Source organism: Eptatretus burgeri, chromosome 2, assembly GCF_056783735.1.
Source record: "Eptatretus burgeri isolate ZD-2024b chromosome 2, Ebu_testis_v1, whole genome shotgun sequence".
NCBI lineage: Eukaryota > Metazoa > Chordata > Myxini > Myxiniformes > Myxinidae > Eptatretus > Eptatretus burgeri.
This window is the reverse complement of record NC_140962.1, coordinates 33326302-33343486: the sequence shown is the minus strand read 5'-3', so window position 1 is coordinate 33343486 and position 17185 is coordinate 33326302. Positions and strand designations below refer to the sequence as shown.

The following is a 17185-nucleotide window of genomic DNA, read 5'->3' as shown; positions in this document are numbered from 1 at the left end:
AAAAGAGAATATGTCAAGTAAATTTCATGCAACGCTCTGAGGTTCGCGCGTCACAACTTCCATGCATGAGAGCAGTAGGAAAACGAGCAGTACCATGACGGACCTTGAAATAGAGAAACATGTACATGTGATTAAAAAATACATGTCGATGGGAATAAAAACGAGATTATTTGCCCAGAAGCAAAGGGAGTGTGCGAGGGATACTACGATACGAGTGAGGTGGACCAAATGTCCATTTTTTCCCCCCTGCATCCCACGCAGGGGGGGAAATAAATAAAATAAATAAATGAAAAAGGACATTTGGTCCACCTCGCTCGTTCTTCACAACAAAACCATGAGGACTGCAGTGGAAGAGCAACTGATGTAATTGATAATAACGAGTCGTCGTCGTCGTCGTCGTCGTCGTCGTCGTCATCGGGCATCCGTCCATCTGCCTGCATGTGCACTCCAGCTTAACCTTCGTGAACCGAGAGGCACTCACGCTTTGGGGGAAGGGGTGGTGGGGTGGTGGGGTGGTGGTAATCACGGCCCTGGTGGAGGTGGCCGGAGAGGTTGAGGAGTAAAAGGAGTGCGGTTCATGGGGGGTGGGAACTGGGAAGGGGGTGTTTGAGATGTAAAGTCAAGTCAATGAAAGAGAAACCATTGATGATGAAAATGCGCATGCGTACTAAACAACGTACTTCATCTATACACCGACCAAGTTGCTTTGACGCCTCATCGTCTCTGCGATCAAAGTGATCGAATTCAAGCAAGACACGGAGAGACTATCTCCTTTCACGACATAACAATCTGTTTCAATTACGTACCATTTCAGTTTGCTTTCTTTATCAAAAACGTTGTAATATTACTGAGAAATACATTTTTAAAATTTCTCGTTAAAAAAAAAACACCCGCCGCTTCACGTTCATCCGGCGCGTGCACGCTGACGCTCCGTCACATTGGAGATCGGCGCGTGCACGCTGACGCTGACGCTCCGTCACCTTGGAGATCGGCGAGCGCGCGCGCTTTTATGGGCACGTGCAGTTACCTCACCCCGCCCCTCACACTCACCAGCACGTCGCTCCATTGGACGACCTGACTGTCCTCCGGCGAGGAAGTGAGTGGGGTTGGAGGGGTGTAAAAACGGGTGGGGATTTATTTATATTATTTCATTCTTTGACGGCCACAATTATTCCCCGGTTCGCACCTTGTCGTCGGACGACGACGACGAAAGGCAACGTCTTTGGCCCAAGTCTTTCACGAACCGGACGTTCCATGAAGTTAATCGGGGCAGGAGTTTTTGTAATTTTGTTCAGGATGCCAGTGATAGTTCTCAGACTCCTCGCGAAGGACACCGTGGGATCTTTAACGTCGACCAACTAATGTCGGCAGACAAGATTTCCGTTTAACCTCCTTCTGAGGGACGACACACGCGCACACGCACTCGCACACGCGCACGCACACGCACTCGCACATGCGCACACGCACACACGCACACACACCCGTGCCTGTGTGTTTGTTTACTTGGAAATTTTTGATTGACACGTATGTTGATGGCTTCCCTTTGTTTATCCATCCATTAGGACCATACTCTGTGCAGAGCGTTGGTGCTGCCTCAGCAGTCTCCATGACTTCTTCTTCTTTTGGCTGCTCCCGTTAGGGGTCGCCACAGCGGATCATCCGTATGATCCGCATAGTGATTTGGCACATGTTTTACGCCGGATGCCCTTCCTGACGCAACCCTGGTCGCCTCTTACGACACAGGGACATGGTACACCTATTTTAACCGGGGTATACACCGGCCCAGTATACTGGTACTTATTTCGCCGACCTCGGAAGGATGACAGGCTGAGTCAACCCCCTGGTGTATTAATTCAGTGGCCCAACGGGGCTTGAACTCAGGACCTCTTGGATCCCAAGCCGCTGCCCTAACCACTGCGCCAACACCAGGCTGTATCAGCAGTCTCCATGACTATTGGGCACAATCCTGGACGGGTCGCCACTCCGACGCAGGATACCAGCAAGCTGGCACTCATTTTGTCGACCTCGGAAGGATGACAGGCAGAGTCGACCCCACCTGGTATTAATTCAACAGCCGAGTGGGATTTGAACTTTGGATCCTAGAACCCCAAGCCCACCACCCTAACCATTAAACCAACACCAGGCACATTTATCTGTCCACTCACCTTTAATTGATGACAGGTCATAATTTTAAAACCCATCTTCACGAAACGTCACCAAATGGTAGAGTTGGTGGTCTGACAGATATATATATATATATATATATATATATATATATATATATATATATATATATTTTTTTTTAAGTCAAAAGGTCACCATATGCCAAAGGTCAACAATGTTTTCAAATTTCTAAAATCCTCAATTTTCATCCGATTGACTTGAAATTTGAAGAGCATTTATATTTCTGGTCACTGAATTCACCGAGCCAATTATTTTTGAGGTCAACATCGACCAAAAGGTCAACATAGGTCAAAGCTCAACAACTTAGGTGCAATTTTTAATGACTCAAATTTCATCCAATTGACTTTAAATTTCAACAGGATTTGCATATCAGATCAATGAATTCAACCACCAATTATTTTTTAAGGTCAAAAGGTAAACATAAGCCTGATTTCTAAAATTTCTAATTCATAAAATATGGCCAAAATATGTATATGTATATATATATATATATATATATATATATATATATATATATATATATATATATATATATAATCAAAAAATTGGGGACAAGTTATGACAAGACCAGGTGGATGAGTTGATTCGGTGAGAAGAACAAGCGGATTGGATTTTGGTTCAGATCCAGCCCATCAGTGGGATACAAAACGTGAACTGTTTGACCTGGCAGAGGTATGCACTCTACCGTGTGCCGTTCTACTTTGTTCTGTTTTGCCAAGTGTTGCTCTATGAGTGATTTTTCGTTTATTTATCCGAATGCAGCCTTAGCTGATTGGCTGCATTATTTTCTGGGGGCAGGGCTGTGCTGCTCATCCAGTATCCCTGTTACCAGTAAGCTGGGAATGATGACATGCTGAGTTAATTAAACCCACCCGGCATTAATTAAACAGTGAAAAACAGGGGCTTGAACTCAAGACTCGAAGGCCAGCCACCTTAACCGTTAAGCCCACACCAGGCTTACCTTGTCTGTTAAACACCGGGACAGTTTATAGTTGGGTTAGGATTCCATCACAGGATAGACAGTTGAGAGGTGATTGCCAAGTCTTGACCATCCTGCCCACCCAGATATGATGAGTGAAATTTTTTTTCTTTACCCCTACTTTAATTAAATAAAAGTCTGTCTGTCTGTCCGCACAGAACTTTCATGTTTTTCTCCGCAACAGCTTGTCGGATTGAGACAAAATTTTCACCATTGTTGCAACTACTCAGGTAGTATGTTATAATTATAACGATGATGTCATAGGTCACTTGGTGTGGCAGCCATATTCAAAAAACGAAAAAACTTTGGACCTCTGTATCTCTGAAACCACACCAAGGAAAAAATTGAAACTTGGTACATAGCGAGTACTCCTCATGGGGAATGAGTGTGATTTTTAAAAATTATGTCATACATGCCCTCGTTATGACATCATAATTGCATCTGTAGAACGCCACATCTGATCTGTATGAAAATTTGTGTGGGTCATCTATGGATAAAATGGTCCACAGAAAATTTTTTGGTGAAGTCATCGGTCACGTGATTCGGCAGCCATATTGTTCTTTAAAAAAAAAACCTTCAAAAATCTTATTCTCTGATCAAAGCGAAACTTAACAAGTATGACCACCTGTTCATGAGGAACAAAGGTTTCACACATATATCATTTGGTCACATGGTTTGGCAGCCATATTGGATTTACCCTAATACCTATAAAAATCTTATCCAGAATGGCTGGACAAATAGAGGGGAAACCACACATTGCTCCCCAATCCATGGGTGTATAAGTTTGTAAAGGAGTAATCGATAGGTCACATAGTCTGGCAAACATACTTATTTAATTTTTTGATGTGTCCTTTTGCTTTGCCTTTGCCAAGGTGGCACCAGCTTCCTTGGAGACAATGCATGTGATACAGGAGAAGATGGTGGGGATTGATTCCTGGACAGCTCCTGGCTACCCTCTTTACTCCTGTTGGTCTCACAAGAAGACGAGCCATTTGATTCATCCTTCTCACTCCCTCGATCCAAGTGCTCTCTCTCTCTCACAATCTTCATCTTCATCTTCATTCACTTCTTCCTCTTTCTTTTTTTTGGATTTAATTTTTTTTTCAATGAGGTTCACTTGGCTGGCTGTGCATGGATGGGTCTGAGAGTAGAGGAGTCGCAGCTGAAATGCGAATCATATCCATGATGACTTCATCTTTGCTTTTTTCTTGTTTGGGTTCCTTCTGATTACTCCAATGCAGGACTGTACCTATTTGGTCTTCTGCACCTCTTGAATAATGAATTATAATAATAAACATCATGGGTCAGGGTCAGGTGTCCAATCAAAGCGGGGTTGCATCAAAGTGGGACGTCTTGGTACCCGGTCATCACTGCCAGCAGTTATAAAGTGGCAGTTCTACTTATGTCTCTTATTAATTACATAACACATCAGTACACAAAAGCAGTCCTGGCGAGGGTCTGTAATCTCTGATTGCTCTTTTTTCTTGTTGTTATTGAAATTTGCATGAAACAAGGCTGAGAGCCACTCAATGAGAATGACTGCAGAGAAAATGAAGAGGAAAAACTGGCAAAACCATCACCTCATCCTGAAACAAGGAAACCTCTTCACAAGACCATTGTGCATGAGTGGGTAACTTGGCCAGGCTGAAAAATAAGTTTTCTTACCCACATTACAATCAGGCTGATAATTACAATTTAATTTCAAGTGTTTTAATAAATGTACACAACACTTGGTGACGTAATAGTTAGAGCTTCCACTCCGAGTCTGGGAGGTCAAGAGTTCATGTCCCGGTTGAGTCATACCAGACTACATGGTATGTGCTGCTTCCTTGCTTGACGCTCATCATATAAAAAGGATAAAGAACTGACAAACAACACTGGGAAGGTGATGAATGACAAACCACCAGCATAATTCTTGGTGCTTAGGCAGCATCCACACTCTGTAAATATAGTATGGTACAGGTTTATGATTGTCATGAACCAGATCGACTAAATTAACCACATGAACCAAATTAAACAAATTAACTACATGAACCAAATTAACCACATGAACCAAATTTAACAAATTAACCACATGAACCAAATTAAACAAATTAACCACACGAACCAAATTAACTAAATTAAACAAATTAACCACACGAACCAAATTAACCAAATTAACCATATGAACCAAATTAATCACATGAACCTCATGAACCAAATGTACCACATGAACTATGACGTGTCTCACACTGTTTGTGAGTACCTCGCTCCGAGCACATTTTGAACACAGCTTGCTCTTTGATGTTGCATTCTCTCTGGGGATGGTGGAGTGCAGTAAAGAGAGGGGAGGGGTTGGTGGGTGATGGGAGATGGGGGAGGGGGTATGGGGGGTAGGGTGGTGTGGATATTCGTTGTTGGGATACATTGAGCTGTTTCCCACGAGTAAAGTTTCTTGGTTTAGTGATATCTTTTCAATTCATGTTAAAACGTGCCAATCCGGATCACACCTTTAACATCAAGTAATCACTCTCGTTGAACCGATTCTGATCTCTAAGCTTGAACTGATACAAATTATTAATAAATTATCGAATTAAAAACGCGTACTCCCCGACGTGCTCCCCCCCGTGCCGTGACCAGCCATGCGGATTGTGTGCCAGTCGGGTGGAGAGCTGGTACGCGATGAGCATGGTAAGAGGGTCTGTGGACTGGGGGTCGAGAGGATAAAGTGGGGGTGGTGGGGAATGGAAGGGGTGGGGTGGGGAATAGCTTATAGAAGCCATGGGACGGGACAGCTGCCTCCTCACGTTCGAGGAGCAACCCAATTGTACGGAGATCCGTCACTATGGAAGCCTGCGGAACGCAAATGATGGAGGCAGTCCGGGTGGTTTGGGCACGGTCAGGGCATATTCTGGGAAAGGCAATGGCAAACCACCCAATGTAATGTCGTCACTAAATTCCTCATTAATCGGAAGCACCGACGCTCTCTCTGCAAAGTGGGTTGAACCACCACCATTAGGGTATTGGGGTCTGCGTCCAAAGACAGCGAGGGGTTCAACGCGGAAAGCAAGGACGCTTCAGAAACCGCAGCTTAATGAACGGGTTAAGTTTATAGGGAGAGATGTTGGGATGTGATGGACCGAAGACCGCTTGCTGGTACAAAGGGCGAAAGTTCAGATCCCGAATCCCTGCGTAGTCCTTTTACATGGAAACATTGTTTAGTGCGCATTCCTCGTGAATATTGTACCTTCATGACTTCCTTTTTGTCTCCATTAAAGCTTCCTCCGATTCATTTAGAAACTTTTCAAAGCATCGTTTTCATCGCTCTCCCAAGCCCCCTACCCATACCACCCTACCAACGTGCACCCCCCTCCCTCCCTTCCCGGGGACCTCCCCCCGAGCGGCCCCATAGACCTTTATCGGAGGCATGCAGAGGCGGCGCAGCGCACCGCCAGGAAACCCAGCTGGGGGCTGCGGTCGTTGTGGTCGCACGGAGCCCCCCGTTGCTTGGGGTCGCGGTTTGAGGAGGGGGTGCTTCGAAGGGTCTCTCTCTCTCTCTATCGTTGGCAGCACCGTCGTACGTGGCTGAGCTGAGATTGAGAACGTCGTCCATTGTCCGTGGCCCGACTCAAACGGGGATCCGCCCTTGCTAAACATCCTCATCCCTATCTTCATCCTCATCGTCATCATAATTGGTGTACAAGTTCTCTCTCGAGCATCCATACCGGTAACTCTGCTCGCTGCCCTCGTGTGCTGTCGGCGTCTCCGTCGATATCCTCATGATCACGACCATTGTAATTGCCCTCCACCGTGTTGTACGACCCTCCTTTGTGCGCGTGTGTGGTTGCACCTGACCCCCTGTGACCCTTCGCCCAACCTGCTCCTGGTAAGAAACCGGACCTGCATTTAAGGCGGTTTGCCACTTCTCACCCTGCAGGTTCCTGTTCCTCGTTTTCATTTTCGCTTTCATCAGCGACGAACGCAGCGGATGAAACCAACAATCCTGAACACGTCGAACCCGTCCACCATGAAATAACCGGCGCTCGCTTTCGTGCAGGTGTCCACTTTGAGCAATCATGCGATTCGGTTGCAGAATTTTCCAAATGGACCATTCATCTAATACGTATGCAACGTTTCCGAACCCTGCCACCTCCTCCTCCCCCGATTAGACATGTAGTGGAACTTTGGTCGCTCAGATTTTCTAATATCCCGATCCCATAAAGCCTCTGCGATTATGAGAGCTTTGACCAAAGTACTGTGTTTCATTTGTTTGCAATAACAGCGCAGAGTCACTTTAAGAGTTGGGAATTCCACGGTTAAAACTAGAACAGCACTCATCGTTGGAGCACATACCTCCACCTGGCTGAACAGCTTACGTTTTGTATCCCACTGATGGGCAGGATCTGAATCCGCACCTGAACCAAAATCGAATCGGCTTGTTCTCATCACCTACCTAACTCATCCACCGAGTTTTGTCATAACCCACCCATAACTTTTTGAGATATCATGTGATATATATACTTTTGGCTCGATCTCTCAATGGTGAAAAATCACTTTAAAAAAAAAAATAAATAATAATAATCAATCTTTAAAAAAAAAAAGTTGCTATCTGGATCTGGATCCGGATCCTCACCAAAATCAAATACTTTTATCCTCATCACACACCCAACCTGTCCACCAAATATCGACGAATCCGTGCATAACTTTTTGAGATACCCTGTTCACAGACAGACAGACAGACAGATGAAAACATCACCTCTGTCCACCTTCGATGGCAGAGGGAGCAAACCTGAAAGTCTTTGGTGATAATGAAATGAAATGTTTTGTTGATGAATAAATAATTTAATAACTTCATTCCCAAATCCCGGGAATATTACGTAACTGTCCCAAATGGGAATACGCAAGTAATTAAACATGTGCAGTACGAAACAAAATGTATTGGCACCGAAATTTCCCCAACACGACCCCACCTCCCACTTCCCCCATTAACTACACTTCATCTTTTCACTACAAATTAATTTTGCTTTGGAGTGTTCTAAAGTGAAAGGTGAACAAACAAATTGTGCAAAATACAATTCAATGAGCTACGTTTACAGTGCAGGTGCACATGAGGGCTTGGCAGTACGTTTATAGTGCAGGTGCACATGAGGGCTTGGCAGTACGTTTATAGTGCAGGTGCACATGAGGGCTTGGCAGTACGTTTATAGTGCAGGTGCACATGAGGGTAAGGCAGTACGTTTATTTTGCAGGTGCAAGCTATGGCTGGGCAGTACGTTTATAGTACAGGTGCAAACCATGGCTTGGGAGCACGTTTGTAGTATAGGTGCAGGCCATGGCTTGGGAGCACGTTTATAGTACAGGTGCAGGCCATGGCTTGGGAGCACGTTTATAGTACAGGTGCAGGTACATTTTAGTGCAGGTATATTTTATGGCTTAGCAGTACTGTACATTTACAATACAGGTGCACATCAGGGCTAGGCAGTACGTTTATAGTGCAGGTGCAAGCCATGGCTTGGGAGCACGTTTATAGTACAGGTAGAGGCCATGGCTTGGGAGTACGTATATAGTACAGGTGCAGGCCATGGCTTGTCAGTACATTTTAGTGCAGGTATATTTTATGGCTTAGCAGTACTGTACATTTACAATGCAGGTGCATGCCATGGATTGGTAGTAGTTTATAGTGCAGGTGCACACTAAGGTTTGTTAGTACATTTAGAGTGCAGATGTATACTCGGGCTTGGGAGCACGTTTATAGTGCAGGTGCATGCTTCAGAAGTTCATTGTAAGAATGGGCGAAGAACACATAAATAATAAGTCCAGTGATATATTAAGTTCATGCCATCAATGGTTTAAATATATTGATAGTGAAACCATCATGAACACCAATGCAACCACCAGGATTATTCATTGATGTAAACTGTAGCGCGAGGGTCCATCCAAATATTATGTACATGGAACAACTCCCTTTCACTTTCCCCTCAAAGACTTTTCTCCATTCCTGCCAAACATTGGGGATATTCACATTCCATTTTTAAACCTCAAACAGTCTGTGTTTGTACTCGGTTACGTTTCTTTTACACTGGCATCATGTTAAAATATATCTCATGGAATGTTTACAATGATCTTTATCGGAGCTTACAATGATCAGATGAAGCCTGCTGTTGGCTTTGCGGTTAGGGTGGTGGCTTGGGATCCTAGGGTCCTGAGTTTGAGCGCCGTTGGCCGCTGAATTAATACCAGGGGGCTGAGGTTGGCCCTTCATCCTTCTGAGGTTGGTGAAATGAGGACCAGTGTACTCATAATAGGGGCACTGCATCAGCAGCAGATCTTCACTCCGAACCAATGATGCAACCAGCAGCCAAAAAAGGCTGCACACGAAATGAATGATCAGACAGGCTTTTATATTCGTCTGATAGCGTTCTCATTTGAACCGTGTCTTATAATAGTTCAAATCTCATACACCATCCATTGTCTACGAATATCCATGCAATTCATGTAAAAGCACACCGGTCCATGAATGTCTTTGTCCTGCATGAGATACATGTGCACGCTCCTTCATGAGCCTTCGATCGACATGAAGCTATTTCAACGAGCAACTTTACAGTCGCATATTATATATTTTACAAGATCAAGTACAGTGTGCTGCTACTTTCAATGTCAACTTGAGCTGAGGCTTTATAGAGTAGCTGGTACATTGATAAACCACACACAGGACACGGACATTAGGAAACGGTGTATTTTGTACGAATCCAAGAACATTAGTAGAGAATGGACAAATCAACACAATCAATGGTATATCAGCATCAAGAGCTCAGTCCTGTTATCATTACACAGTGATGTTTCACCTCACCTTATGAACACTTGCTTGTGTTGAGGCCAAATCGAAGTTGGCACACAGATTCCGGTTGGTTGTCTGTCTGTCACACATGTATTTTGGATTCTGGTGTTCTGTCCCTGAAAGCAGGTTTAGCACTGCTCAAGCAGTTTCTTGGCAAGGGTTGTACCGAGTGGTTTGCCATTGCCTTCCCAGCAGTAGTTTATGGCAGGAGTTTGGAATTTGTTCATGATGTCGGTGATAACTCGTCTCGTCTTCGCAAAGGACACCATGGGATCTTTAGCATCCGCCAACTAATTCCGGCAGACGGGAGGTCCAGTTTAACGTACATCTGAGGGACGGCACACACATTGATGAATCACCGAAATGACAGTTGGGTTGCGATTCTAACCCAGGGAAGACAGCTTAGAGGTGAGTGCGTGTTCTTCTAGGCAAGCCTTGTCATACATGCAATGAATGTATAATCATAATGGTCTTGCCATTTCCACTATGGAGAAAATTTTTTATCTGGCCTTATGTCAAGGAAAGAGTTCAACAGTTGTGGGGTTGGTGATACATAAGAGGATTATTGGGTATCTCAAGAAGGATCGACCAACCCAACTCTTATGGAAAATTTATCCACAATTTTGATTACCAGAAAAGAACCGATGCAACACTAACAAGTCTCAATAATAATACAAGTACCCTTGCAAGGATCTTTCAACACAGGAGTTGGCCATTAAGCCCATCAAGCCTGTGCAATGATTCCCAATCTATGGTTTTTGTCTGTGCTCCATCCTTTTTAAATGGTGATCGTCAAGCAAGGAATCAAGCACAATCCATTTTTAGTCTCTGGTGGGACTTGGCCAGGGTCAGCTTTTAACGTCTGCCCTCCCAGATTTGGAGCAGAAGCTCTAAGCATGATGCCACAGTCTGGTAAAAGCATTATTTTAAAATGCAAATGTTATAAACTGTAAAACACTTTCCTTTGCTGTTGTATCATAAACTGTTTAGCTCCCCAGTCTGTTCAGTCCCATTATTCCTTCCATGGCTTCAAGACATCTGCTCACCACTACCTCAGACCCTCCCCCATCCATACTCTCTTCTCCCCCAAATTACCCCATTCCCAAGCACTCTCTTTTTCCAGGTTATTGTGATTCATTCATTCTCTTTCTCTTTCTCTTTCTCTTTCTCTTTCTCTTTCTCTTTCTCTTTCTCTTTCTCTTTCTCTTTCTCTCTCTCTCTCTCTCTCTCTCTCTCTCTCTCTCCCAGTTGGTTTGTTCCTTTTCCATTCCTTTCTGTGTTTCAGCTTGTTCAGCCCATGTGTCCTCTCTCCACTCCCCTTGATCTCACTCTCACTTCTACTCTGCTGTTGGTTTTCCCCTCCTTTCCATGAATCTTGACGTGTGTATAACAAAGTGCAAAAAAACTTGAATGCCAACAATGGTTATTCTATGCATTGTGTGTTTTAACTTCCTGCTGCATTCACTTAAAATTCTTTCTTACCAAACTGAGCATTTTGGAGGTGAGCAAAAAAACAAAAACAACCAAGAAACAAAAAAACAACAACATTGCACTTATTTAGTCAACAGATAAATATAAGAACATTTAAGGAATGTGAAAATATGTTAAACCGTCCTCATTTCCAGGATACAAGGGAAATCTGCTGCATCTCCTCAGTTGGCTTTTGATCCATTCATCGACGTATGGAGGGCGTTCAAGTTTCAACTGCAGACAACTATAAGAATGCATCTCAAGCAGAAGGGGGAGAGAACCGGGGACGCTTCCGTCTGGTAAGAAAACAAACTGTGGTTTTCATTTGGCATGGTTTAACTTTTAGAACAGGTCAATTGAAACCACAAGGTTAACATGAACGTATAGCTCAAAGAGTAATGCGTCAATGCATCTTGAAACTCTATTTTAAGGTTAAACATAATTTTGCCCTCTTTGACCCACAGAGGCCATATGCTTGCAGAGTACCTGGCTGCCCAAAACGCTACACCGATCCAAGCTCCCTACGCAAACATGTACGAAGTGCACATCGTCCTCCAGCTCCTACAGCTCTGAGCCAAACCTCTATAGAACGTAGATCTTCAGCTTCCACGGTCGAAGCAGGAGAGGGTTTCAAGAACCTGCTCTCAGCCTCTCCTTTAGTTCGTTTCTCTGAATGGGATGAAGGAAAAAGGCGCCGTGATGCAGCAGCAAAAGCAGGGGGTGGAGGACAGCTCTCGGCCTTCTTTTCAAACCGGCGACTCTCTGGGCTAGAATCTATGCTACCACCGAGAACCTCTTGGTACCCCAGTGATGGAGATGCTCACTTACCTGAACACTCACGCTTTGAGCCTGTGGGAAGCATTCGAGTTGAAAGTTGCTCACGTACAGGGCGGCAGCTCGATAATTTCAACATGGGGTTTGCACCTGGCCAGTGGCTGCAAAATGACTATCCTGGATTAAGCAGAGTGTCAAACACTGCATCGGACTACATTACTGGTAGTAATAGCACAGCCAATGTTGCGGTAAGCAGTTTTGACAAATGTATTTCATCACAGTTCGCATCGTGCTCGGGTACAGCCCAGTTTGACTACAGCAACCCTCTACACTCAATGTCCTCATCCCACCACAATTTCATTTGTACAGCAAGTCCATTGACAACCAAAGATTCTGGTAGTTACATTAGTAATGATTTCTGTACAAGTCAAACAGAACCAACTACTTTCTCTTTAAACGAATGTGTAAGGTGGAACGAGACATTTCATAATGAGCTTGCGCTTACAGGTACAGAAATGCAGAGTAATGGCATCTTCTCAATTGGTGCCAGGAATGGGATTTGCTGTTGTGATGCACCAATTGACCTTGAATTTTTGCAACAAGAGCTGCTGTTCTCTCAAGACTTGTGTGGGTGGCCTACTGCAGGTACAGATTACCAAGCAAACCCTGAGTTTGCATGCAAATGCTGCACAAATCAGGATGCAAATACAACCAGTTATCTCTCATGTGATAATTTCATGGCATGGACAACACCACTCGAAAATGAATCTTCAAATGTAGCACCAGATAATAGCACCACCTGCTATAGCCTCAGTCAAATTTCCACTCTATGCAACTCCAACAACACTTTGCAGCCATTAGAGAAAGGGCAGGAAGAATGCCTGCTCAAAATGCATGACGGAGTGGGTGACGAGCTCTCGCTGTCCCAAACAGCCTTCAACTTGCAGGAGTCATCCCCAGCCTATATCTCAACTCATTCCCTTTCAGGCCCTTGCATTTCAGGCTTATCTAAAGGTTATGGATCATCACAGATTGCATTATCACATATAGTTTCTCCATTAGATGTATCGATATCCACGAATACTCAGTTGCCAGCTGGAGAGGTGAAGGATGACGCTGCAAGGCTGGAAAATAAGGCGTGTGGGGAAATATGCAAAGGACAGCTTACTTTTTCAGATCTCTCACATGTGTTTGAGTAAGATGAGTACAGGACTGATATCGTACTTCATTATCAATCACTGTCAGAGACCTTCCTCAACCCTCAGCTGCTCTGTGAGGATGCATGTTCTTTCACTTGCAGAAAAAGCTCCAGGCTTGGTCTCGTATGACAACAAATACCAGCATTCCAAGGGTGGTTAATAACCGATATGAAGAGGAAATATAAAAATCCATGTGTGACTGGGTATGGAGAGAGAAATGTTGAAAAGAGGACATACATAGTAAAGGTGGGGCGTGTATTTAATCTTGCTCACTTGATCTGTACTCATGAAGATAAAGTCAAGCTTGATGGAATTGATCCATAATCACAAAACGAAGACAATACTCCTTTATGTAATGAGTTAAGTATCAAAGTAGAGACTGAAGTTGTCTGCATTTGTGATGGAATAAGTTGTAAAAGTTGTCTGCTTTCACTGCCCTGTTTTTTTAAACTTTATTTATATATCAGCTGCGAATAATCACAAAAAATCATCATCATCATCATCATCATCATCATCATCATCACAAAAAAGAGAGATTTAGCTCAGTTTTCTGGACTTAGTTTATTAACCCGACCTTTCCCCAATATAGCAGCACCTTATTCACAAATTAAGCCAGGAAAGGGTAGAGTGGGATGAGAGGGGCAGAACAACATAACCAGCACATTATAATACATATAGTACACATGCAGCACGGCATTGTATACAAAAAAGAGCAAAAAACAAGCACACGTGGGATTTCTGCCTTGGAAGCAGTACGTACCACCATTGGAACGCAATTTCTTACACCACGACTGCATACATGGACTGCACACCAATTTGCACAGCATCTAAACGAATGCCAGTCAGATTTTTCATTCTGGCATCTTATTTCTCAGATCATGATTCTGAAAGCTATGCAAAACTTCCATTATCCTTCAGTCCAAGCCTAGGGTTGTGATTATTCCCATTCCCATGCATTAGATGGATAATAATAATTGTTCCAACATCCTACCAAGGAATGCACTCTATGAGAGGTAAGAGAAATAATAAATAAATGATACTAACAGGAGAGGCATACGTTGTATTGGAATTAAATTCTACTTGTATACATTATTAATATGTGCATATTTTCGTTTGCGTTTTGGCTGATGTCAAGCTGGCTACACAAATTATTTGCATTTGAACACAAAATGGTGTTATAAGGAAAGAAATTCAACAAAAGCCAATTGTCTATTCAGATTCTTACTTTGGAGAGGAATTTCAAGTTGGTAATTTGCATAATTTTATATAGATATATATATTTCACAAGCCAAATAAATTGCATTGTCTGGAACATGTTTACTGCTTTTTATATGATCCTGGTCATAAACATACGGATGCGTCGAGTTAAGTGTGTTTGAGGCATTCAACGGCACTGTACATCGAACTGTCAGGAGCAGTGTGGAACAGAATGGATAATAAAGTCTGGGAATGGGGGGGGGGGGGGGGAAATTAGAGAAAGTGGAAAACAAGGTAGGCCTGGGAAGAAATGCATTTAAAGGTTGTATTGTCCTTTAAAGAGTGAAAGACAGTTGGAAACGCTGGTGCGTAAAAGGTGCAATACTAAACAGGTGTGGATGGGGAAGCAAGGACAGGATGTCAGTGTCCAGAAAGTCCTGCATTACTCGATGGGATGCTCGACTCTGCTCGCTTGATGTACAGGTTTAGAAGTTTGATCTGGGGACAGGGTCAGGAAAGTGGATGAGACATGTTGATAAATACATCGCATGATGCAGGTAATGTGATCCCGACAATGTCTCAGAGGAGCACGTCTTCCACTATCAAGCTGTCAAGCATGCACTGAAAAATCTACAAGATGAAGAGTGGAGGACAAGTTCAGCAGAATCTATGCATTGCATAGTCTGTTGTTTGATTTCACCACTTTAATTTTAACAAGCATTTATGACCGCGCACGCACGCACGCATGCACGCATTTCTTGTGTTTTACAGGAATCCCTCATACAACTAAATCAAGATGTTTAAAGTCACAGTCCAATCAAATACCAAAACAAGCAATCATAGACCGGTACTTGCAAAATCAGTCGCTATGACCTTGTCACCTGGACGTCAACCCTAACCCTAACCCTAACACAACAGGCTTCTAGCTTTAGATTGGTGAACCAAGTCCATGGCCCATGAAGCAAATTCTGTTCAAATTTCAAGTCAATCAGATAAAAATCGACGATTTTATGCGACCTTGACCTTTTGACCTCAAACAATAGGATTTGGTGACCCAATATGCAAACCCTGTTCAAATTTCAAGTCAATCTGATAAAAACTGACGATTTTATGTTTCCTCTTGATACTCTCATCTCCTCTTGCTGTCAAGGCTGGAGTGCCCCCTCGGCAGTGTTTTAGGACCAGTCCTGTTCCTAAACTTGTGCAAATTTTGGTGGAAATTCCTTCAATGGTTCACACGTTATCATGGTAGCAAAATTAATTAAAGGACACATGGACTTTTGACTTTTAGACCCCTTACACACCACTTAGATGTTATAAACCCTTTAGACTGTTTCAGACCCTCACTACCATTGGAACACACCCTTTAGATCAATTAGACCTGTATATATTTAGACCCTCTAAAGTCTAGACCCATTTAGATGCACATCACACCACACAATGACGAGTCTTCTTGCAATATATAGTACAGACGATACTTTTTCAGCAAGTAATGTGCAAACTCGACCAACCCAGAGTGTGAGTACTCTGCTGCTTTGACATAATTTGCATATTGGGTTACTGCATTGGATCACCAATCAAAATGGAGAGCACATGTTTTTGAGGTCAAAAGGTCAAACAGAAGACATAAAATCGTCAATTTTCATCCTATTGCCTTGAAAGTTGAACAGAATTTGCATATTAGATAACTGAATTGGTTCAAAAACTCGTAACCTTTTTTTTGAGGTTTAAAAGGTACATTCCAAGAGTACATAATTAATAGGTGTAGTCAAAGTCCAATAAAATATAATTAACAGACATACGACAGAGGTGGATTAATATTTTTTGAGGGCCTGAGCACAAAAAATATTTAGGCCCAAACCACCCCCCCCCCCCACTCCAAAAAAAAAGACTTATTTTCACCCAAAAAGAGGACTCCATGTTATTTTTGCGCTCGCTTAGCCCATGTTGCTTTTGACTCGACTGCAAAAAATCCAGAGGAATTCCCATGTTTTATTGCTTTTTACCACCCTTGGAAAAAAATGCCATGTTAAGGTGTTCTATTACCAAGCAGCTTGCTATCGCTTGCCAAGCCAGCAGATCCTTATCAACCATTTCGCTGGAGTTCTTGCTTGAATGATTAAGTTACTTGGTGAGCACTCCACAAACTGACTGGTAACGGAACACACCCAAGCACTTGCAGGGGTGTGTTCAGTTACCAAGTTTTTATTTTATTTCATCTTTTTGTACACGTAGACGAGGCTCATGGAAGAGCTAAAAGTTTCTTGCAGAGCGCTTGCCAAGTGGCTGAAACACTCAGATTCAACTTGCTTTCTCCACTCACCGAACCTCACCCCCTAACTATGTAATAGTTCTGTTGAGTTAAACATCAGGGAAAAGATTTTTTAATCGACTTATTATGTGACAGTGCTTTCTTTCTTTGAGATAGAGCCTTTGCACTGTGTATGTCACCACTCACATGGTGATATGCTTTGTCGGCAGTGAGACCCAACCCTCGGGGGCCCCATCTTGAAAGATTATGAACCACGTTCAGTCATGTGGGGTCTCATGCAATTGCATAGGTTG

The 17185-nt window shown here is 43.3% G+C and overlaps 2 protein-coding genes across 15 annotated transcripts in view; one reads left to right on the top strand and one right to left on the bottom strand.

Moving 5' to 3' along the window:
• The first annotated feature begins 839 nt into the window (after positions 1–839).
• Positions 840–14878, top strand: LOC147031768 (uncharacterized). Of its 5 annotated transcripts, none has more exons than XM_085867188.1 (5): positions 840–1096; positions 4036–4129; positions 4678–4789; positions 11606–11749; positions 11915–14878. In XM_085867188.1, the coding sequence occupies exons 4-5, from the start codon at positions 11663–11665 to the stop codon at positions 13421–13423; spliced, it is 1596 nt and encodes a 531-aa protein (XP_085723314.1). In that variant the 5' UTR covers positions 840–1096; positions 4036–4129; positions 4678–4789; positions 11606–11662; the 3' UTR covers positions 13424–14878. The 5 variants fall into 5 exon arrangements, with proteins under 5 accessions (XP_085723314.1, XP_085723344.1, XP_085723337.1 ...); XM_085867211.1 differs by lacking the exon at positions 840–1096 and adding an exon at positions 1903–2059; XM_085867218.1 differs by lacking the exon at positions 4678–4789.
• Positions 13966–17185, bottom strand: part of LOC147031767 (CLIP-associating protein 2-like) — a 222723-nt gene continuing 219503 nt past the window's right edge. For all 10 annotated transcript variants that reach the window (XM_085867107.1, XM_085867049.1, XM_085867058.1 and 7 more), the window contains one exon: positions 13966–15118. In XM_085867107.1, the coding sequence (XP_085723233.1) occupies positions 15041–15118 (78 nt within the window). In that variant the 3' untranslated portion in view covers positions 13966–15040. The remainder of the gene's footprint in view (positions 15119–17185) is intronic.

What these genes read in the sequence shown, in the direction of transcription:
- LOC147031768 (XM_085867218.1), top strand. Translation starts at nt 11,663, where the DNA reads ATGGAGGGCGTTCAAGTTTCAACTGCAGACAACTATAAGAATGCATCT. An exon ending in ACCGGGGACGCTTCCGTCTG is followed by an intron (nt 11,750 to 11,914) that starts GTAAGAAAACAA and finishes TTTGACCCACAG; the next exon opens with AGGCCATATGCTTGCAGAGT.